This window comes from Mustelus asterias, chromosome X (assembly GCF_964213995.1).
Source record: "Mustelus asterias chromosome X, sMusAst1.hap1.1, whole genome shotgun sequence".
Lineage (NCBI taxonomy): Eukaryota > Metazoa > Chordata > Chondrichthyes > Carcharhiniformes > Triakidae > Mustelus > Mustelus asterias.
In genome coordinates this window covers 14,914,341-14,938,404 of record NC_135834.1, presented here as the reverse complement: position 1 = coordinate 14,938,404, position 24,064 = coordinate 14,914,341, and the positions used below count along the sequence as shown (strand labels likewise).

At 44.9% G+C, this 24,064-nt stretch overlaps 1 protein-coding gene and 1 non-coding gene across 3 annotated transcripts in view; both read left to right on the top strand.

Moving 5' to 3' along the window:
* The window catches only part of LOC144481945 (cysteine/serine-rich nuclear protein 2-like), a 53,297-nt gene that overhangs the window by 9,057 nt on the left and 20,176 nt on the right, over nucleotides 1-24,064 (top strand). For both annotated transcript variants that reach the window (XM_078201118.1, XM_078201119.1), the window contains exon 2: nucleotides 20,360-20,527. In XM_078201118.1, the coding sequence (XP_078057244.1) occupies nucleotides 20,368-20,527 (160 nt within the window). In that variant the 5' untranslated portion in view covers nucleotides 20,360-20,367. The remainder of the gene's footprint in view (nucleotides 1-20,359; nucleotides 20,528-24,064) is intronic.
* Nucleotides 488-594, top strand: LOC144482050 (U6 spliceosomal RNA). Its single transcript, XR_013495849.1, has one exon. It is a non-coding gene; the product is annotated as a U6 spliceosomal RNA (small nuclear RNA).

The following is a 24,064-nucleotide window of genomic DNA, read 5'->3' as shown; positions in this document are numbered from 1 at the left end:
AGTGGTAAGAAAGACGGTCCAAAAGCAGCATCCATTCCCAAGCCCGGTGTTGAGGCGCTAGTCACTTAAAACTAGCTCTGCTCAGGAAGCAACTGCTCTATTCGGAACTTGGTCATGGAGTAGACTCCCAGGATGACAATGGAAATGCTTTTGGGATGTCAAAGTATTCCCGTAGAGGTCAAACGTCCGACTAAGTCACGGGAGATCCTGCTTGTGACCGCGCAAAATGGAGGAGGTTCATTTGAGAAGGCTCCGAACAGATTGAGAGACTTTGTCTAGAACACAGGTAAAGTCGAGCTTTAGGAGAGAGCACGCAAACCTCCAAACAGCCCATCTACCTGACCCTTCAAGCACCACCTGCTCCATTCTTGGCAAAGTCTGCAGATCACATATTGGACTTCTCAGAACCAATCAAACTGGAGTGGAAGCAAATCATCCGCCTGTCACACAGGAGACCAGGGTTCAATTCCCCAATGGGGAGTTTATTATGCTTGCTTCGGCAGCACATACACTAAAATTGGTACAATGCAGAGAAGATTAGCATGGTCCCGGCGCAGGGATGACACAAACAATTGTGAAGTGTTCCATATTTTTTCTTTCTCGGCCTTTTGGCTAAGATCACGTGTCAGATCAAGCCCAAGATCAGGTGTAATGCCTTTTCTTGTCAGCTTGGATCTTGTTTGTCTCTCTTGTGGGGACCATGAATTAGATTCAGTTTGAATCTGAATTGGTTTTTGGAGCAAACAAGGAGATGGATTAAAGGCTTCCCTGTCCACTCTGTGCATTGGCTTTGTAACTTAAAGAAAGGAAGCAAGTCATCCTCGATCCCAAGGGGCTTCCTAAAAAGGCTTACTGAAGGAGTATCTCTACAGCTCCTTTTACATGTCTTTCTACATGGTGGAGTGCTCCCTGAATCCTGAACAGACCGTCAGGCTTGTGGGTAGCACAATGCTTTCGCTGAAGGGACAGTCTGACTTCAGATCTCTGGCTGTTTCCAGAACTTCAGTCAAGAAATTGTCCAGTAATCTATTCAGTTAATGGGCCACCAAAATTGACAAATTGATGCTTTCTATTTCATAGAATCCCTACAGTGCAGAAGGAGACCATTTGGCCCATCGGGTCTGCACTGACTCTCCGACAGAGCTTCGTACCCAGGCCCTATCCCCATAACCCCATGTATTTACCCTGTTAATTCGCCAACCTATGCATCTTTGGGCACTATGGGGCAATTTAGTATGGGCGATCCACCCCCGAACAGGCGTCGGAGTGTGGCGACCAGGGGATCTTCACAGTAACTTCATTGCAGTGCTAATGCAAGCCTACTTTTGACACTAATAAATAAACTTTAAACTAACCCGCACATCTTTGGAGTGTGGGAGGAAACCGGAGCACCCGGTGGAAACCCACGCAGACACGGGGAGAACGTACAAACTCCTCAAAGACAGTCACCCAAGGATGGAAATGAACCCAGGTCCCTGGCACTGAGGCAGCACAGCTAACCATTGTGCCACCGTGCCGCCCTATTTACAGTGGACCAGCTGCTCTGAGAAATAAATGTTGACGATGACAGTAATACATTTGCAGTGAGGCACAAGGGACAGAACAGAAGAGAGTACTTGGCTCAGAAGCTGAACCTTGCATTTCTTTCTAGCTGGCTTTAAATTTGCAGCCTTAAGTGCTTTCCGATGAATGCTGCATTACTGGGCATTTGTGTTTTTAAATATTAACCATCATTTTGATCAATGTTGAAACTGAATGTGCTGGTGATTCAGCTTAATGGTGGACGACGGGCTGACTTTGTTTATTTACTCGTCCACAGGGAGTGGGTGTTGCTGGCTAGGCGAGGATTTATTGCCCAGCTCTAATTGCCTGTGAGATCCTGGAACCGCTGCAGTCCCGGTGGTGTAGGTACACCCACAGTGCTGTTAGGGAGGGGGTTCCAGGTATTTAACCCAGTGACAGTGAAGGAACGGCGATTATCGTTCCAAGTCAGAATGGTATGGGGCTTGGAGGGGAACTTGCAGCTGGTGCTGTTCCCACGTATCTGCTGCCCTTGTCCTTCTAGATGGTGGTGGTTGTGGGTTTGGAAGGTGCTGTTGAAGAGGCCTTGCAGCACATCTTGTAGATGGTGCACACTGCTGCTACTGTGTAGATGGTGGAAGGAGTGAATGTTTATCGTGGTGGATGGGGTGCCAATCAAGCGGGGCTGCTTTTTCCTGGATGGTGTCGGGCTTCTTGCGTTGTTGGAGCTGCACTCATCCAGGCAAGTGGAGAGTATTCCATCGCACTCCTGACTTGTGTCTTGTAGATTTTGCTGCAGTATTCCCAGCCTCTGACCTGCTCTTGTAGCCACAGTATTTATATGGCTACTCCAGTTCGGTTTCTGGTCATAGAGTGGCACAGTGGTTAGCACTGCTGCCTCATAGTGGTTAGCACTGCTGCCTCACAGTACCAGGACTGACTCCAGCCTTGGGTCACTGTCTGTGAGGAGTTTGCACATTTTCCGTGTCTGCGTGGGTTTCCTCCGGGTGCTCCAGTTCCCTCCCACAATCCAAAGATGTGCAGGTTAGGTGGATTGCCCATGTGAAATTGCCCCTTTGAGTCCAAAGATGTGTAGGTTAGGAGATTAGTGGGGTAAATGTGTGGGGTTAAGGGAATGGGGCAGGGGTGGGTCTGGGTAAGATGTTCTGTTGGAGAGTCATTACAGACTCGGTGGGCTGAATGACCGCCTTCTGCACTGTCGGGATTCTATGAATGGTAACCCCCAGGATATTGAAATTGGGGATTCAGTGATGGTCATGCCATTGAATGTCAAGGGGAGATGATTTGATTCTCTCTTGTTGGAGATGGTCATTACCTGGCATTTGCATGGCATGAATGTTACTTGTCACTTGTCAGCCCAACCTTGGGTTATTGTCCAGGTCTTGCTGCATTTGGACATGGACTGCTTCAGCATCTGAGGAGTTGTGACTGGTGCCTAACATTATGCAGCCATCAATGATCATCCCCACTTCTGACCTTATGATGGAGGGAAGGTCATTGGTGAAGCAACCTAGGACACTGAGGAACTCCTGCAGTGATATCCTGGGACTGAGATGATTGATCTCCAACCACCATAACCATCTTTCTTTGTGCCAGGTATGGCTCCAACCATTTGTTTAGTTATCACCAGTGATGGGACCTGGATATATCGCATGAACCTAGTCTGCTAGAAGTTGGTGTCATGTTTTGTGGAGCCATGTGGTTTAGAAACATAGAAAACTACAGCACAAAACAGGCCCTTCGGCCCCACAAGTTGTGCTGAACATATCCCTACCTATAACCCTCCATTCTATTAAGTCCCATGTACTCATCCAGGAGTCTCTTAAAAGACCCTATTGAGTTTGCCTCCACCACCACTGACGGCAGCCGATTCCACTCGCCCGCCACCCTCTGTGTGAAAAACTTCCCCCTAACATTTCCCCTGTACCTACCCCCCAGCACCTTAAACCTGTGTCCTCTCGTAGCAGCCATTTCCACCTTGGGAAAAAGCCTCTGAGAGTCCACCCGATCTATGCCTCTCAACATCTTATATACCTCTATTAGGTCCCCTCTCATCCTACGTCTCTCCAAGGAGAAAAGACCGAGCTCCCTCAGCCTACCCTCATAAGGCATGCCACTCAATCCAGGCAACATCCTTGTAAATCTCCTCTGCACCCTTTCAATCTTTTCCACATCCTTCCTGTAATGAGGTGACCAGAACTGAGCACAGTACTCCAAGTGGGGTCTGACGAGGGTCTTGTATAGCTGCATCATTATCCCCGGATTCCTAAACTCAATCCCTCGATTGAGTTGGAGCAGAAGAGCTCAGAAGGTAACTACTTCACTCCCGCCCCCATACTCCTGTGCAGTGATTTCAAATAAATGTTACTACTGAATTATTCAAAGTATTGTTTTGTCTACCTAGGCTGACACCTGCAGCTGAAAGTGGGCAGAGACCCAGCTTCCAGGTATTATAAATGTCTAATAAGTTGATTAGTTGTGTACCATCCAAATGTGACCTGTGTGATTGTATTCAAAGTTTCATAGTTTCTCCTCCTCCACCTACTTCCTGGTAGGTAGAAAAGAGCGGAAGAAGCAGTGAATAGCCTCTTGTGCTCTGTTTGTCTTGGAATCCAAAAGTTTTGGTTCTTCTCCACATTGTCTCAACATTGAAAGTGAGCAGTCCACTGTTACTTTCCATTCCTTCAACGTCTCCAACGTGCTAATTTTATTGCATTCATTGTGGTACCCAATGCTGCTGAAACCCTCTTCCATGCTTTATGTACCTCCACATTTGACTATTCTACTCTCCTAACTGGCCTCCCACCTTCCATTCTCCATAAAGTTGCACTCATGCAAGACTGTGTCTGTATCCTAACTCGTACAAAGTTGTGTCCTCCTATCACCTCTGTCCTTGCTAACCTATGTTGGCTGGTGTTTTACCAATGTCCTGATTTAAAAATTCTCATCCTGAGAATTGAAACCAGTTTTACATGCAACATCAGAAGGTTCAAGGACAGTATCAATTTGGCTAGTGTTAAGCATGCATATACATTGCTTGGTGTAGTCTATAGACTGCCAACTAATGGGGAGGGTGTACAAGGACAAATCTGCAGGGAAATTATTGAGAGATGCAAACATTGTAGTGTAGTTATAGGGACTTTAATGACTTGAATGTAGATTGGGATAGTGGTAGTGTAAAGGGTGGAGTGGGGCAAACATTCCTGGTGTCAGTGGGGGAACATTGAGGAGACAGCGATCATTGTATCGTAAGGTTTACGATGGCAGTAGAAAAGCACAACAGGCAATCCAGAGCGAGAAGAATTAGCTGGGGGAGAGCCCACTTCCAAGGGGTAAGAATTGAGCTGGGCTGGATAGACTGGAACCAAAGGTTGGTGGGAAAAACCGTAGCTGTACAATAGGCTACCTTCAAAATGAAATGGTTCGGACACAATCAAGGTATATTCCCTCAAATTGGAAAAGGTAGGGCAAACAAATCCAGAGCTCCCTGGATGAAAAAGAAGACAGAAATTAAAATGAAGAAAGTCTGCTTATGACAGATGTCAGGTAGAAAATACAATTGCAAACCAAGAGAAATTCAGAATGTTCAAAGGGGAGATGAAAAAGTATATTAGAAAAATGTAGAGGGATTGAGAGAAAAGACTGGCAGGCAACATAAAGGGGAATCCCAAAGTCTTCTCTGGGTGATAAGAGGAGTAGGGCCCATTAGGAAAAGGTAATTTATGCATGGAGGCAGGAAGTGTGGCTGAGGTATTAAATGTAAACTTTGCATCTGCCTTTACCAAAGAGAGTGGATGCTATCCAGGCCATGGTAACAGAGGAGGAAATTCTGTCATTAGAAGGGTTCAGAATTGATTAGGAGGAAGTGTTGGATAGATTGTGTGTATTTACAGTGAACAAGACACTGGGGCCAGGTGCAATGCATCCAAGGATATTGAAGGAGGTGAGAGTGGAAATTACAGGGCCGCTGGCCACAACGTTTCAGTCTTCCCTAAACACGGGGAGGTGCCAGAGGACTGGACAAGCTCAACAATTACAGACCAGTCAGTTAAACTTTACCAGTGGGGAAGCATCTAGAAACAACTGTTGGGGATGAAATTAGTAGTCACACGTGGAAAATGTGGGTTGAGGGAAAAAGGCAGGGGAATGACACTAAATCCAAATGTTCATCTGGAGAGCCAGTGCAGACATGATGGGCCAAATGGCCGCCTCCTGCGCCGTAACAATTCTGTGATTATGTGAAAAGCAATGAGGGAAAGATTCAACCTCCGTAACTTGTAGTTTTAGCATGGTTTCATTACGAAAAATATCTCTCCACGTAAAACTCAGTTTTGACATCATGTTGTTTCTTGGGTTAGCCTGTTTGGCATAACCAGCCAAAGATTCATATTGTGAGTGGAATGTTCCCAAAATAATGGATAGTTGGCATATTGATGGTGAAATATTACAAAAATAATTGGCAAAAGATGAAATGAGAATTAATACCAGCAAAATGATGAAAGCATTGTTTTATTTAATGTGGTTTTATGCAAATAAGAGTTCTTAAGTAATCTCAAGGGCTGGAGAGGAATACTTTGTGTAAAATTCTTCCTACTCCCCAGGCATGACCTAGAACCAAAAACAATGAATATTTCCCAGCTGAGAGAAAAGAGTCACTCTAATGCATCTCTAGTTGGCTGCTATTTCCGTGAGTGGGAGAGTGCTGTCCTTCCCAGGTCTGGCCACTAATGCTGTTTCAACAATGCCATTCAGAAGATTAGTACTCAGTAGGATTGCTTCTCCTGCACACATCTTCTCGGAGACAAATTGTCTTTTTTGTGAAAATGTTTGAGGGATGGGGTGGGGTTGAGGTGTCTTTACAATGAAAGCAAGTTCCCCTTAGCAATGGGTCTTTTAAATTCAACCTGCGTGAAGCGATCCTTGTCCAACCCGAGCTGTCACTGTTGTGTGAAGATCAAAAACGGTGACACAGATTGCAAATGCATCTAAAATGTGTGGAGCTGTGTTTAGATTTTTTTCTTCCAATGCGACATATGTTTAAAATATGTCACATTTTTTAAACCAAATGAGTCTTGCTTTCAAGTGTGGAACTTGAAAGGCCGTGGAAAACTCAAAATTTACCATATTGTTGGGGAGTGTCTGAAACTGGATACATTTAAACAGTAGCCAAATAGATTTACATAATTAGTGTTGGACTTCAAACATTTGTAAATTATACACAGTGACCTGACCTGGAGGGAAGTTAGAATGGAAAGCATGTGACATGTTTTTAAATAGTTTGTGGCGGCGTGTTTCCACGGTAACATTCATTTGTTTGCAGAGCCTGTGCTTAAGGGAGCTCACTACAAGCCGAGCTGTGTCTTGTGAAATCCAAGCAGAATAAATAACCGGTTTATTTTAATAATTTCCATTGGCTATTTGGATAATGCAGAGGATAATTATGATTTTTAAATGGTCTGGTTGCATGAGCTTGAGGTTCCAGTGACTGGGTTGATGTTGTCTTCCCCCTTGGGTCTCTGTATTTTCCCCAATCGTTCCTTCAGTATTAAGAACAATCTTCTTTGAAAGAAATGAAGACTTGCCTTTACATAGGGCCTCATCGCACCTCAAATACAACGCATTATTCTGTGGTAAATGGTTCAACAAATCTGCAGCACTTAAGGTGCCACAAATGAGATGAGGGATCAGTTGATCTGTTTTCATTGGTGTTGATTGAGGGAGGGATGTTGGCCCAGCACATGAGAACACTCCCTGTTTTTCTTTGAATAGCACTGTGGGGTCCACCTAAACAGGCAGATGGGGCCTCAGTTTAATGTCTCATCTTAAGGATGACACCTCTGATATTTGATGGCTCGCTTGGAGGCACTCCGTTGTCCAGGGCTAACATCTCTTGCACTAAGGATCTCCCACAAAATCTATTGAATCCCCTTTGTTATGTATTTTTAAAAATTACATTTTGATGATTATAGATGGTAAAGTTATCAAGGGAGGCGGAGAAAAGGCATCTCAGATCAACCATCAAATGGCAGAACACGTTTGAGAGGTTGGATGGACTGCTCCGAACTGGAAAGGGGAGGGAAACATTTTTTATGTGTAAAGAATGAAAGTCTGTCCACTCAGCCCATCACTGTTTATTCAGCTAGTTTTTCAGGTAGACACTTGGCAGAAGACTTATTGGGAACAACAAACATATGTGCTGAGAGTGTTGAATTGATGACGAATCTCAAGCAGCTGCAGAAGCAAGAGAAGAAATTGTTTTTTGTGAAGAAGGTCTAAAAAATCTCTCGGTCTAAAAATAAACAGGCCACAAACATTCTACCAGTGAAGGAAATGGCTGCACAGCGGAAGAGAGGCTTTTATTTCCTAAATTGTTGTGTAATTGAATGTTACCAGTCTGGGAGTTCATATTTAGGTTGTTTACTGCTGTACTTGCAATCCACAAAAGACAGTTTTGCTCATATAATCCCTAGAGTATAAGGAAGCCATTCAGCCCGTTAAAGTTTATTTGTTAGTCACAAGTAAGCTTACATTAACACTGCAATGAAGTTACTGTGAAAATCCCCTAGTCACCACATTCCGCCGCCTGTTTGGGTACACTAAGGGGCAATTTAGCATGGCCAATGCACCCGAACCAGCATGTCTTTTGGACTGTAGGAGGAAACGTGAGGAAACCCACGCAAACATGGGGAGAACATGGAGATTCCGCACAGACAGTGACCCAAGCCAGGAATCGAACCTGGGTCCCTGGCGCTGTGAGGCAGCCGTGCTAGCCACCATGCTGCCCCTAAGTCTGCACTGAGAACAATCCCACCCAGGTGCTATCCCCGTAAGCCCACGTATTTACTCTGCTAATCCCCTGACACTAAGGGGCAATTTAGCACGGCCAATCCACCTTACCTGCACATCTTTGGACTGTGGGAGGAAACCCACGCAGACACATGGAGAACATGCAAACTCCACACACACACACACACACACACAGTCACCCGAGGCCAGAATTGAACCCAGGTCCCTGGCATGACGAGGCAGCAGTGCTAGCCACTGTGCCACCGTGCTGCCCCGGGTTTTAAAAAAAATCTTTTTTAAACGCCTCACTCCTTTGGCGGAATTTTACAGCTCCATCATGGCAGCGGGCGGGGCTGGAGAATGTGGCGAGCCGTTCAAACCACCATTGGCTCTAGCGGGACCAGAGAATTCTGCCCGGGATGGGGTGTTGCAAAATCCCATCCCGTGTCTTTTTAATGCTACCTCTGCTCATATAGGTGATTGCAAAATTCTTTAAAAGGCTTTGTGCTTATTGTGACAGCTCTTGGCGAAAAGGTTTTGTGTGTGATTAAAAGGGACTGCAAGTGAGATTTCAGTTGTGCAGAGTTTTCACAGTGCAATGTACTTGTATGTTAAATGTGGATTTCAGTCATTTGCATATCTGTTTCCACTGTAAAAACACCCAGTGAACTGGAGATGTGTTTGGAGAGAGCATTGTGAGCTGTATAATTCTAGAATGGATGGATACAAGTCGAAGTGAATTAATAGTAGCACTGGATGTGTTGGTTTAAGTATCGTTTCTCCTGTGGTACATGAGAATATATTAATCAAATGTGTTAAAAATATTTGTCTACACACATTCTGTCATAGTAATATTGTCACTGGACTAATAATCCAAAGACCCCCGGTAATGTTCTGGTGACCTGGGTTTGATGGCATTTTGGTGAAATTTGAATTCAATAAAAATCTGGAATGAACAGTCGAATGATGACCACAAAACCATTCTCGATTCTAAAAACCCATCTGATTCACTCGTCCTTAGGGAAGGAAATCTGCCATCTTTACCCAGTCAGGCCTACATGTGACTCCAGAGCCACTCTTAAATGCCTTCTGAAATGGCCAGTAGCAAGCCACTCAGTTCAAGGGCAATTGGAGAGGGGCAACAAATACTGGTCCAGCCAGCGGCGCCCACATCCCATGAACGAATAAAAAAAAAAGAATTATAAATTGTTCCCTTTACTATTGGTAATCTTACAAACTGTCCTACCAAAAGGTTTAGACACAGTTGAATCGGCTGCCGTCAGTGGTGGTGGAGGCAAACTTAATAGGGTCTTTTAAGAGACTCCTGGATGAGTACATGGGACTTAATAGGATGGAGGGTTATAGGTAGGTCTAGAAGGTAGGGATATGTTCGGCACAACTTGTGGGGCCGAAGGGCCTGTTTTGTGCTGTAGTTTTCTATGTTTCTACATCTTTATTTCAGCAGTATATAATTTTATGTTTATATAAATCCTTAAGGACTGATTTAATGAGGATTAAATGGGGTCTGAATTGTGTCTGAGTGTCCTGGTCCAGTTGGCCCTTGCGCTCAACCCGTTTCACTGAAGATGACACATGGCCTTGAATCGCCAAGTGCAAAGCCGCGGGGTTTGACCTGCTGTATAACTGCAAGTTTTCCTTTCTGTTTTTTTTCTCTCTCATTTAAACTGAACAGGTGACTGCCACTCCAGGAAAGCAGCTCTCGATGGCGCTCTGCCCTAAGATGTAACAAGGAAAAGGGAATTTGGGTTTTGCGGGCACTGGGAAAATTGTTTTGCCAAAAGTTGATTTTGAAGAATTATTGACCAGGGGTGACACCTACTGCAGAACGCTTTGTGCAACCTTCTCTGCTGACCCAATACAACAATTTAGGATTTTTAAATTAAATCCAACAATTGAAACTATTCATTATGATGCTCAATAATCAAAATAGTTTTAAGTTGAATCTATACTTTGTGTATATCATATCCCATCTTTGTTTACCACAGAAATATACATTACACATGTTATTGTATAAATACCAGTTGTTTCCACTGTTTAGGACTCTGCTTAGAGTTATGACCTGTGTTTTGCTGTTCTCCATAGCCACATGTGCAACTCAAAGGGGACTTTGGAAATCAAATCTCCAGTTGGGTGTGGGTAGCAACACCATTTGATCCAAAGTGACCATTTAAATAACTCGGTTCCTTCACCCTTTTAAAGCAGGGATCCAACTGCTTCTTTAATGTACTTTCTGGAACGAAACCTGCTGTCCTTAACCATTCTGGACCAAATGTGACTCCCCACCCACAGCAAAGTGGTTGTCTCTTAACTGCCCCCTAAAGTGGTCTAACAAGCCACTCGGTTGTATCAAAGAACCTGCTACAGCTGGGATGGTTCTCGAGGCAGGTAGGGATGGGCAATAAATGTATCCAGAGAATGAAAAGAATGACTTTCTTTGCCATCAACAATAAAGTCTATACTTTCTGAAAGATTATGTCCGATTTACAGCTCACTCGGTAGCTTATATGTTGCTTATTGTCAACTTTTGGTTCCGTCTTCCAACTTTGCAAAAGTTGTTTCATGACTGGTTCTAAATGGTGTTTTTAAAGTATGTGAATAGCCCATTTGAGCAGCTAAATGAAACATAACAAATCCTAGAAGACTTCTGGTCTCTCCTTTACTCAATCACAACATCATTAAAGGATTGAATAGCATTGATCCTCATTTCCATTTTTCTAAAGACTTATTTTGATTACTGCAACCATACTAATGCAGAATGTTTAAAAAAGCCTTGCCTTTTGGGCAACACCTTTCACAATTGTCAGAATGTGCTTTACAACCAATGAAGTACTTTTGAAGTGAAGTCACTGTTGTAATGTCGGCAAAGTAGCACAAAGCAAGTTCCCACAAATAGCAATCTGACAATGACCAGATGACCTGTTTCGTTGAGGGATAAGTATTGGCTAGGACATTGGAGACGGCTCACCTGCACTTTGAATCGTGCCATGGAATCTTTTACCTCCACCCAGAGGGGGAGACAAAGGGCCCGATTTTACCAAAAATTGTTTTCATCGCGGTAAAGTTGGGCGTCGGGCCTTTAAGGCGATCTGCACCCGAATCCGAGCAGATTGCGGCTTTACTGACACCCGATTCGGGCGCGGGTCCGGCCCACACCCGAATTGGGCAGCCCGACGATTTAAATGCATTATGCATGCATTTAAATCGACTTAATGAACCGCGCGCCCAACTCTACCGCCAAATCCCACTTTACCACCGCGCGGCCCAATCCGGATCCGCGTTTTTAGCGACCTGCAGAATAAAAGTCCGAAGCGGATTTCTATTCTGCAGGGGAATCTCCGAAGCCCATCCTCCCCGACCATCCTTCGCAGACCCCCCCCCCCCCCCGGGATCAGACACCCCTAGGAGGCAGGCCCCCCCCCCCCCTCTCCCCGGCAGACCCCCCTGGGAGGCAGGCCCCCCCTCAGCAGAGTACACCCCCAACCTATCTCGATCGCTGGTCTCCCTCCACCATCCTTCCGACCTGCAGCCCTTTGAGAGCCTGCAGCACCTTCCTGGCCTTCCGCTGGCGTCTGCTGGAGGAGGGGGGCGGGCTCAGATGCATCTCTGGTGGGGGGGTGGTGGGGATAGACTTGGGAGAATCTTGCAAACTGCAAATAATGTAGCATCTTCTTTGTGCTGCCTAATTATCTATGGGAAAGGTAATTAAACTACGGTGTCCTAGTGAGCAATTAGTGACCTGTATAATACATTTGTGATCTGTAACTGGATTGTTGATGCTCAAATGTTCAGAGTCCTGTGGTGAACTTGGCAGAAGTGTCCCCGTGTTGAAACTTGGTTGGAAATAAGATTCAAAGAGATTACTAAATCTTGTTTTCATCTGAACATTGCACAGAATTAGAGGAATTTCCTTTGGAAGATAATGTCAAAATTATCATCGCAGGAACTAAAAACCTGACAGTCAAATATTTGGGAAAATATTTCAAAATATATATCCCCCATCCATATTTTGAAATATTTTCCCAAATTTTTGATTTAGTAATCTCCTTGAATCTTATTTCCGACCAAGTTTCAACACGGGGACACTTCTGCCAAGTTCACCATAGGACTCTGAACATTTGAGCATCAACAATCCAGTTACAGATCACAAATGTATTGTACAGGTCACTAATTGCTCACTAGGACACTAGTTTAATTACCTTTCCCATAGATAATTAGCACAAAGAAGATGCTACATTATTTGCAGTTTGCAAGATTCTCCCAAGTCCACACCCCACCCCCCGCTCCCTCTGCTGTTTTTTCTTTCGCGCCCGGGCGCGCTGCTTCGGATTTTTTTGAGCTCCGATCGTTCTGGCAGTGCTAAGCCCCGCCCACAGCGCGGTTTGGACTGGAGCTGGCAAAACGCGTATGGGCGCGCTGCAAAGAGTATTCCAGGCTCGGATCCATTTGATGCCCAGTTTCGGCACTTAGACTCAAAATGGTAAAATCAGGCCCAAAGTCTCATTAACATTTCATCTGAAGGATGGTACCTCCGACAGTGCAGCATCCCTCACTCAACACTGCACTGGGAAGTCTGCAGTGAGACTTGAACCCACAACTTTCTAACTCTGAGGCAAGAGCGACTGATACTTAAATTAGGTCTCTGGAATTATTATCAAGTGTCCAGCCCTCCACGCGGTGTCTCAATAAATGGTATAAATAAGATTGGGACCTATTTTTTGGGGGGGATGGGGGAATAGCAGGTGCTGGACTGTGTTTGATGAATTGGGGTTCCACCTCCAAACTATCCTTTCACACAACAAGCCCTTGGCCTGTTGCTGGACTGATGGATGTGATGGGACTGGGATTATCTGGGCTCTGGGAACCGATTTGTCTTGCCAATGCAGAATGTTCTTTATTTAGATGTAAATATAGTGGCGTGGGTAGCAGCACTATCTGACACACGGTGTGTCAAGAGACTTCACCTGACAGCATGGCCCATTGAAATGGACTTGTCAGATCAAAGCCACAAATAGGAATTTCTCCTGGAGAATTCAAGGCGCTCAGGGTTGGAGGGAGCAAAATATGACTGTGACATTCTGCAGGCAAGGAAGCTATTTGTATAGGAATACACTACTTTGTCAATAAATCGTCTTCAGATTGGTCTGAACCTTTAACCTGGAGTATTGAAATTCCACTCTGTTGTTTTCAGGGGACAAAGTGGAGCCAAACTTATTATGGAAAGTTCATTATCTTCCGGAAAGGACTGCTGATGGTGCTGGGCAGTTATGACACTCCTCGGGAGTTCAGGTTTTGGGGAATTTAAGTTGGCAGTATGCTGCTCCTCGTACAAGATCTAGGGCTCCTTTACAGCTACTTGTGAAGGTTAGTTCCAAGGACTGGCTAGATAAAGCTTAACTAGAATACCACATTACTTGTGGACTGCGTTGCTGTGGGGGTGGGCTATGTTTGAGGGCACTAGTATTGCTGTGATTCAAGGTTGCTTCAATCACCACTCTTGTAACCTTCCAAAGAGGCAACATTCTGTTTTGTGCAGAAAATAGTGTAACTAGCAATATGCTGGACTGTCAAAGTTACTTCAGCTCTTTTTGTGAAATTGTGCAATGCCTATATAGGATGCTCAATCAATGTTTAATCTAATCTACATCTCCTCTAACTTTTTTCCATCGTTTATAGGCTCTTTTCCTCCAACGCCACCTGCCTGAGGGTAGCTCTCTGCTGATGATGTACTGCAACCAGCCACTAGAAGGTGCTCTCTGCGGAGTATGAACCTCCATGGCACTCATGCCATGCCTTTCTCCTCCTTGTTTTTTCCTGTGCCTGTGGAAATGTGCACAGGTTGGAGCCTTTGTTGGACGTTGAGGGACATTAATGGAAGCACTGGAGGCTGAAGATATCAATTAAAGGAGATTTGCCACGCCATCCAACCCATCCCTTCTGATCCTTTAGTTGGCCACTCTTCAGCGCATAATCCCTTAGAGTGATTCCACAGATCACTTTTAATTAATAAGTCAAACTGAATGTTTGACTTCAGGGCGACATGATGGCACAGTAGTTATCACCGCTGCCTCACAGCGCCAGGGGCCTGGGTTCAATTCCCGGCTTGGGTGACTGTCTGTGGAGTTTGCATATTCTCCCCATGTCTGCGTGGGTTTCCTCCCACACTCCAAAGATTTGCGGGTTAGGTTGATTGGCCATGCTAAATTGCCTCTTAGTGTCAGGGGGATTATTAAAGTAAATACGTGGATTATCTGGGTAAATACATGAGGTTATGGGGATAGGGCTGGGTGGGATTGATGTTGGTGCAGGCTTGATGGGCCGAATGGCCTCCTCCTGCACTGTAGGGATTCTGTGAAAGCTAGAAGTAAGTGTTGCCTACAACATTAGCCAAAAACCACATGTAGCTAATTGGAAATCTAGATTGGGCTAATTACATTGCTGATTAATAAATACAAATTGAGTAATAAGCACCTTTGTTGATCGCAATACTCTTATTTGCTCAGTGTATACATGTGAACTATAACCTTTTTGAACATTTGGTAAACTGATATGAATTTTAATCATTATCCTTTGGTTACTGAATGATTGTAGATGTTTGCTGAGAAAGTATACATATGTATATCTACCCGTAACATGAGTGAATGTGTAAGACATTTACTAATAGTGCATGGGGCTACACTGGTACCACCACAGCCACACCGCTGGCTAATCAGCCTTTTCTACTGGACAACATTGCAATAAATGGAACACTGGCCACGTAAACAAACAGTCATGGTATGAAAGGATTGTCACTGGTGGCAGAACGAGAGAGGTGAAAATGAGGCACATTTGACCACCTTTGGAAGCTGAGTCAATTCCATATAACTGGAGAATCTTGGTGATTACAGGGCACTGCTGGTCACCGGTGATATGCAAGACTTAAAAGTTCCAATTCATTGGAAATTAAACCTTGATGAGCTTTTTCAGAGTTCACTTGAAAAGAAAACTCCTCAAAGAGGAGTTGGATGCAATGGATTTCCAATCACTCCCTCCTGCTTTCAGTTATTTGAAATCAAGGATGGACAGCTAGAGTGAAGGCTCAGCCTCTTAGCTTCCATCCTTAGCCTCAGTATCCGTCCTTCCCTCCACTGTTGTCACTTCACGTGTAAATTATGCTGGATTCTGGAATGATGGGAATGCAAATCACCTCAACAGCACTCATATTTTTAGCCTTGGACATTCATATGTATTTATTAAACCTGCATTCAGCACTAGGGTCTGAAGTGGCCTTTAAGTGCAGAACACGACGACTGACTGGTGTAGAGAAGCATGTGATCTGGTTGCTAGGGGCACCCATTCCCTACATCACAAAGCTAACAACATCTGTTTGGAGCAGATGCCAAGGACACATTGCGTGAAGAGAGGAAACAGATTGGTCTATTATTGTGTGTCGGCCAAAAATAAAACATGAACACTGCCAATGGTGGAGAGCATAAGGACAAACCTAAAGGAAAATGAATTTTTCAGAAAATTCTAAGAATTGTCTACTGGTGTTCCATCTAGTGAATTGTGTTACTACTAATGAATCATAAAGCTCTTTTTGAATCAGCAACTATTACACTTTGCAATGGAGAAAGAGTGAAGTTTACTTCACTCTTAACTGTAAGTCTGAGATAGGAGACTGTCCCTGGACAGTTCTTTGTTTCAATGGACTGAAGTTACCTAATTATGGAGAGGAGAAAAGTGGCAGCCATGTTGTCTGTATTCCAGATACAGGGACAGAATGTTCCATCTGGGAACCACCAGCAAACTGGACAAATCGGCCCACAAGCTCATGGCCCTCAAGGTGTCGATTGTTTTCCAGTGAACGAACTGACCCCAACATAGATGACTTCTTCATTGGTGCAATGAACAGAGTTGAACTGTTCCCTGGGCAAATGAAATTTATTGCACTTTCCTACCTCACATCCACCTCCATTTAACTTTAAAAGCTATTGACGTACGTGCAGCATTGTCTCAATTCACCAGTTGAGAGTCTTGTCCCAGTTTCTCCATGATTGAGTTGAAAGTTGCATTCATTTTTCTTGCCAAGAAAATGGAAGTTTAGTCCAAATGGGCGTGTGCAGTTCAAATAAAAGGGGGGAGAAAACCCAAGCAATTTAAAAGCTTTTTGTTTGTTCCACATTGCGAATTCTTCCAAAGAGAACCAAGATTGGACTGGATCTTAAATCATCAGTTATACTCTCTGTAGTAAAACGTCTTGATTTTGGTTAAAGGGGGACCAAAACTCTGGTCTAGCTGCCTTGATGCTTTCCTAAATTACCACTGGTAACCCCAATCCCATGTTGTTTTGTGTGCTGGTCAGGCCACAGTACAATTCCAAATGATTGAGTCGTATTCTCTGCATTGAATGATTGGGTGGCAGAGGCAGACACCTTAAAAATGCCTCTTATGCTTAACTGGAGCAAGGGGTAACTGGGAGGAAGCGCTCTCAGTGGCTCTTGTGTGAAAATTGGGAGAGGAGTGAAATATCGTGCTGCGTCCTTGCAGCAGTTTGCTAACGCTTGCTGGTAATTGTGGTTCTGCTGTTACCGCAATCACTTGGGTGGATTGTGATCTTGGCGTGGCGGAGAGGCTTGTGTGCACTCCAGTTCCTTGAGCAACGCTGTCGGGAAATCTTTGCTCCTGGTAGGGCCACCCATGGGCAAGGTCAGGGGAAAGTCCAGTCCGCAAAATCCTGAACAGCGGAGCAGGCGAAAGAAGACTGTGCAAAGGCTGCAGCAGCGAGCTGACCCCAGTACTCATAGTGTGACACATCACCAAAGTCTGGCCACCCATCAAAACCGCTTGACAATTAAGGTGCCCCAAAGTCCCCAGGTTAAACAAAGTCATGTGCAGGCTTGTACCAGGTTCCATCAGCCAAATCCTGTGGTGTTGTAGGATCGGAGGCAGGGCTGTGAACCTGAGTCTAGTCAAGGATCTGCACTCGAGCTTCATCAAGGTCCTGGACACCCGTGGAAAGCATAGGTGTCTTTGGGCAGCAGCATCTGTGACTGAGCAGTCCTCTTTAGGATGTTCTCTGTTCACCTCAAACGAGTAAGGGGCTAGAAAACATTTCTAACAATAGGCTGTCCTGCATTCTCCGAGCTGGGGAGCCACGCCCTGCGGAAGCACCATCTTTGTGGCCAAAAAAAGAAAACATTCAATTTTGCAACTTGGAATGTTTGAACACTTATGGATAATCTCGAGAGTGACTGTCCGGAAAGAAGAGCAGCGATTGTGTCACGTGAGCTGTCAGGATTCCTCGTTGACATCACCAGCCTCAGAGAGCCACTTTCCTGGGATGGGGCAGTTGAAGGAACAAGCTGGTGTTTACACCTACTGGAAAGCCACCCTCATGTCCATGTACACAAAAACAGAAAAATGTTGGAAAATCTCAGCAGGTCTGACAGCATCTGTGGAGAGTAGAGCCAATGTTTCGAGTGTGGATGATCCTTTGTCAGAACCCATATACAAGAGACTCAGCCTGTCTTTGAACATTGCCAAAATAAAACTCATATCAACCTGTGCTTGGTCAGTCAGTCAGTCCTTGGAATGCAGTTGGGAGTGAACCACATTGCTGTGGCTCTGGAGTCACATGTAGACCAGACTGGGTAAGGATGGCAGATTTTCTTCCCTAAAGGGAACCAGATGGGTTTTTTTGACAATCGACAATGGTTTCATGGTCATCAGTAGATTCTTAATTCCAGATTCTTTTTATTGAATTCCAATTCCGCCATCTACCGTGGCGGGATTCGAACCCGGGTCCCCAAAATATTAGCTTAGTTTCTGGATTAATAGTCTAGCGATAATACCACTAGGCCATCACCTCCCCAGGTGACTGTCTGTGTGGAGTTTGCACATTCTCACCGTGTCTGCGTGGATTTCCTCTGGGTGCTCCGGTTTCCTTCCACAGTCCAAAGATGTGCAGGTTAAGTCAAGTGGCCATGCTAAATGTGTGGGGTTATGGGGCTAGGGCGGAGGAGAGGGGCCTGGGTGGGATATTCTTTTGGAAAGTTGGTGCAGACTTGATGGGCCAAATGGCACTGTAGGGATTCTATGATCCAACACTGGATTGACTGTCACCTCGGCTGTCTACAAACTGCAGCAAAGAGTGTTTGATAACAAAGACCTCCACGAAGGCCTGATTGTACAGAGCAGTTGGCAACACCACACTGCTGTCCTGCAGTGAGACCTGAGCTCAGCAACGCATAGGAGTGCTGGAGAGATTCAATCAGCGATACCTCTCCCACATTCTCCAGATTCAGTGGGAAGACGGCTGAACAAATGCTGGTGTCCTTGAAGCCAGCTCTGCAAGCACTCAGGGAAAACTCCTGCAAAATCAACTTCAATACTGGACAAAGAGGACAAGAAAAACACTTCAAAGATACTCTGAAGCTCTGCTTGAAGCACGGCAGCATTGACAATAACTGGGAGGAGTTTGCTACCAATCGTTCAAGAACCTGTCCATCACGCTGCATCATGCTTTGAGTCCGAACATCTTAATGATGAGGCAGAAAAGGAACCAAATCCTGCACTTGGGATCCTATTACCTCATGGAACGTCCTGCCCCGTTTTCTCAAAAGATCTCTGGTCGAGAATCAACCTGTTCAGTCAAATGAAAACCTATGGCAGAAACTTGTGACCCTGAATAGATGCCGTCCTCAAATCGATGGGTCAGCTGATGATGACTTTGGCAATTGTGGTGGCCATTTTGTGTGCCACATGATGCCATGAAACAGCAGAGATGAGTGACTGGTGTGTCTGCATTTTGTGGCATTTGGTTGAGTGAGGAATGATGACCAGCGAGAACTCCCATTCAAATATTGGAATTGGATCTTGTAATTCCACCGGAATAGCAGATATGGTTTAATGTTGTGCCAAAAGACGCCATCTCTGACAATGCAGCACCCTCTGAGTACTGCACTGAATTGTCAGCCTTGATTACCCACTCTTACTGGATTGGGGCTTGAACCCACAACCTCTGACTCAGGTGGATGCACTGCTTACCGAGCCAAGCTGATGATCTGAGGGGGGAGGGCAGCTGCTGTTTTATTTGGGGGCGGGAATCAGAAGTGAATGGGAGAGAAAGAAAAGATATCGCCCTAGGTGACTTGGAAGTACTGAGCGATCAATTAGAGCCAACATTCCAGTGTTGTATGACGAGTCAGGAAAGCTCATTTACTGGTGGATTCTTTTTTAACACTGTCTGATTTGTTTTGGTGAGGACAAAGGATTAACAAATGATTTGTAAAGTTCACATTTCACACTCCTGGCAGCTGTCTGTGGGAAGCTATTGAGTGGGTTGGGGGGGGCGGAAGAACATTGAAGCTAGACAGCGCTACACACAAGTTATCCAAAAGGCCCAGGAGACACCTAAGATTCAAGGAAATTAAGTGAATACTTTATATTTTCATTCAGTACATCAGTGATGAGTTATTACTGACACTCCAATGTGATATTGAGGGAATATTGCACTGTTGGAGGTGGCATCTTCCCAATGAGACATTAAACTGAGGCCCTCTCTTCCCCCTCAGGTGGATGTAAAAGATCCCATGGCACTATTCTGAGTGCAGTAGGGGGGTTATCCCCAATGTCCTAGTCAACGTTTACCCCGAAATCAACATCATTGAAACAGATGATTTGGTCATTTATCTAATTGCCATTTGTGGGATTGTTCTGTGTGCAAATTGTCTGCCACATTTCCAATTTTAAAACCGTGACTATCCTTCAAGAAGTACTTCATTGACTATAAAGTGCTTTGGTATATCCTGAGGTTGTGAAAGGTGCTATATAAATGCAAGTTCTTTACTTCCTTTTGCTTTGGGAGGTTGTTGTAACGTGGGAGAGCTGTGAAGGTGGTAATTGAAGTACAGTTAGCTTTTCATGTCTTCGCAGTGATGCAGGTTGGCTGAGGTGGTAAGTGAAGTGCGCCTTTTCCAAAGTCAGAAGTGCATTTGAAGTTTCCAGTCATGTCCTCAATTCTCTTCAACAGGGCAAGAAATGGAGATGGCTGTCAGTGGGAGCATAAAGCGAAAATTCGAAGAGGTAGACGGTTCGTCGCTGTGTTCTTCACCCAAGGAATCGGATGATGACATTTCCAGCAGTGATAGCGCAGACAGCTGTGACAGCCTCAACCCTCCCACCTCCAGGGAGCTGAGCCGTAAGTGTCTAAGGCAATTAAAAGAGACAGGCTTTCATTTTGGATTCACAACTATAACGCGTAACTGGAGCGAGCTAAGTTATTACGTGCTGTCTTGGAAGAAAAAGCAAATCTTCCTGAGGACCAGTGAGCAGATGAGGAGGTAGAGAAGCCTAAGAATATACCTCTCGGGAATGCTGGGGGTGCTGGTGCTGGGAGGAGAGGCGTACTGCGTGTTTTCAGCTCAATAGTGTAAGAGAAGGCCGAGGACTAAATCTTGGCTTTCTTACCAGTTGACTCATGTGTCCTGTGTTTTTTTTTGTGTGTGGGTCTGACTGTCCTGGGATGGATTTTGATGCAGCAGTGTGAAACAGAGTTAACTCGTAAGATATTGGCCTCCTGAAATCCAATCTAACCGAGTGCCAGTATAAAAGCAGCTCCCGTGAAGTGTGAGATTTGTGTTGATAATTGTGTAATGTTGGCAGCTCCACAGAGAAACAAGGCCTGAATTACTAATCTGTGGTTCTGGCCCTGGCCACCTGCTCCCAACAACTTCAGTTCTCAGTTGTGAAATAAATTCTAAACCCCACTGATCCGCCAAGTAGGTGAATTCTGATTTCTTCCAGTGCAACTTGTCCCGGACGGCCTTCCCACATTGTGCATAGGTCTACCACTGACGGAAATGTTTCAATTTGGTCATCCACTAATGGTTCAATCAGTGCATGCACCACCACATGCAAGCCTGAGGTTTGTTTGCCATTTTGGTTGTTAACCATAGCTAGGATAGTGGGGAGACCCCTACTATTCGCCTTGGCATCTCTTGGAGCTGAGAAGGGAAAAGTACTGCAACACTCCTACTCCTGAACATTATCTTCTGAAAAGCGCACATGTGTGGATGTAAAGTGCGGAGAATATTGGGTCATCTGTGATGCCCTCCATTGTTGAATGTCCTGCTTGCACTCCCAACATGGTTACGCATGAAAAATGGCAACAATGCTTAATAACCAGAGAGTGACAGGCATCTGTAGGACTGTACCTGCATGCGGGAACTGCATGCTAAACATCAAATCTTCAGGACTTGATATTAAAAGAGGAAAATGTTGGATATTTGTGTGAATAGACATCAATCCCCAGTCAGATGACTGGATTACAGCTGCTGTGTGACCGATCTTAAGCAAAAAAAATGTCCAAGAAGGCAATATTCAACAAAGCCTTTTGACTCTATGTAACTTTGTCCCTGTTTTTGCTGAGATTTTGTGTCCTTTATTTAAAAGCCTTCAAACATAGGAAACACCTTACACAATATTTCAATTCACCATGGAGACATCTGCTTGACAATGAAACAATAAGTAGGACACTGAAAAGCTGCCTCAAAGCAAGCTGCATCTTTTGGTGATGCACCAACTCTTTGTAGCGTAGCAACAGGTTAGGAGGCAGCTATCAGCCTTTTCCAGAGTTCTCCGCTAATTCTTACCAAAGTTCATAGAATCCCTACACAGTGCCGAAGGAGGCCATTCGGCCCATCGCGTCTGCACCGACCACAATCCCATCCAGGCCCTATCCCATAACCCTACCTATTTACTCTACTAACCCCCCATCACTAAGTGGCAATATAGCACGGCCAATCAACTTAACCTACACATCTTTGGACTGTGGGAGGAAACCGGAGCACCCGGAGGAAACCCACGCAGACACGGGGAGGACGTGCAAACTCCACACTGTCACCCAAGCTGGGAATCGAACCTGGATCCCTGGTGCTGTGAGGCAGTGCTAACCATTGTGCCACCATGCCGCCCTAAGACCAGTGCGCTAACCGCTGAGCTATGAAGCCAACTATTTCAAAGTTACCTTCTCTTTTGGCTTTCTTCTCCTTATCACTCCCTGTGAAGACCTATGTGTAAGAAACCTATAGCAAACTAACAGGCCCTCAACTGCCCTACTATTATCGTCTGTAGTTACCTTTGTCTGAAGTGTTGTCAAAACCTGGTCCCTTTCAGCTTTCATAAGCCAAGGGGGGGAGGGGGGGCCAAGGAAAACAATTGAAGTATATTAAATGTTCGGTATTTTCCTGTGGGGCATTATGCATCTCATCCTTGCTTGGAAACTCTTTAAACCGCCAAACACCTTATGAGACAGGTCAGGCTGCGGCCTAGTTTGCTCTTGTTACTTCCACAGCAGATGTCATTGCTGGGCAAACCAGACCCCAGATTGAGGTCTGACGAAGGGGCATCCAGACCCGAAATGTTGGCTTTATTCTCTCACCACAGATGCTGTCAGATCTGCTGAGGTTTTCCAGCATTTTCTGTTTCTGTTTCAGACTCCAGCATCTGTCGTGTTTTGTCTTTATCCCAGAGTGAGTTCTGTCTCACTGATCAGAAACCTTTCTTTTTAATTGTGAAAATAAGGAGGAAAAGCTACTGACCCCAAAAGCATAGAACTCCAGTACCGCCTTTAGAATTTGAAAAATTAAAAGATTTATTTTGAGCGAAAAATAATGGAAGCACACAAGATTAAAGTTACACAGTTAAAACAGTCTTACAGATCAATCCCCCAAAAAAACCTGCTTGGTCAAAAGTACACAAGTAAACTACCTTCGAATCATAGAATCCCTACAGTGCAAAAGGAGGCCATTCAGCCCATCGAGTCTGCACCAACCACAATCCCACCCAGGCCCTCTTCCTGTAAACCCACATATTTACCCTGCTAATCCCGTGACACTGGGGTTAATTAGCATGGCCAATCCACCCAACCCGCACATCTCTGGACCGTGAGGGGAAACCGGAGCACCTGGAGGAAACCCACGCAGATGCGTTCTTGGCAACAGCCCCCTTATAACCATAAAGATCCAGTAATATTACCCAGATCAAGGAATTGTTATCACTTTAGTAAAGGTGTACCGCATGACTTCTCAAACACTTCCACTCTGATTTGGAATTCCAAAAGGGGGTTTAGAAACAAACTTTTCCAAAATCTGGCTTAACGCTGGTGGCTGCTTCCAATTCAACATTTTCCCAGCAGCTCACACACAAAGGAACTGGTTTTCAGGGTTTTTTCCCACAGCTATCCCACTCAGTTAAACATCTCTCCATAAATATCTTTCCCCCTTTCATCTCCGGTTCCTCAAAACCAACTTTGAACTCAATTTCTCCAAATATAAAAACCTTTCTTGTTTTCTATTTTGTTTCTACTTTTGGGCCAGTGAAATTTAATATATATTCTCCTGTTTACTCATGGAACCTTTGGAAGATGCAAATGTTCCTAGTCACCCTGAACTCCCTTTTGAAATTCAACAGCTGAAAAACCAGGTTTCCCACTTACAATGCCAATGTTTAGATCCAACTTATTTACTTGTAACTCTCATAACCTCTCATTACAAATGCATCAACCTAACACCTTTAACCTTTCATCTCTTCGACCTCGCAGACAACTTGTCTCGAGTCCTTCTCCCCTGCTAAATAAACCCTTCTCGGCCTTTTGGCTAAGATCAAGTGTAGTATGATCGGCAGCCCATGGTCGGCCGCACTTGGTTGAGGTCATTAGGTTACGCTGAGGCTTCAT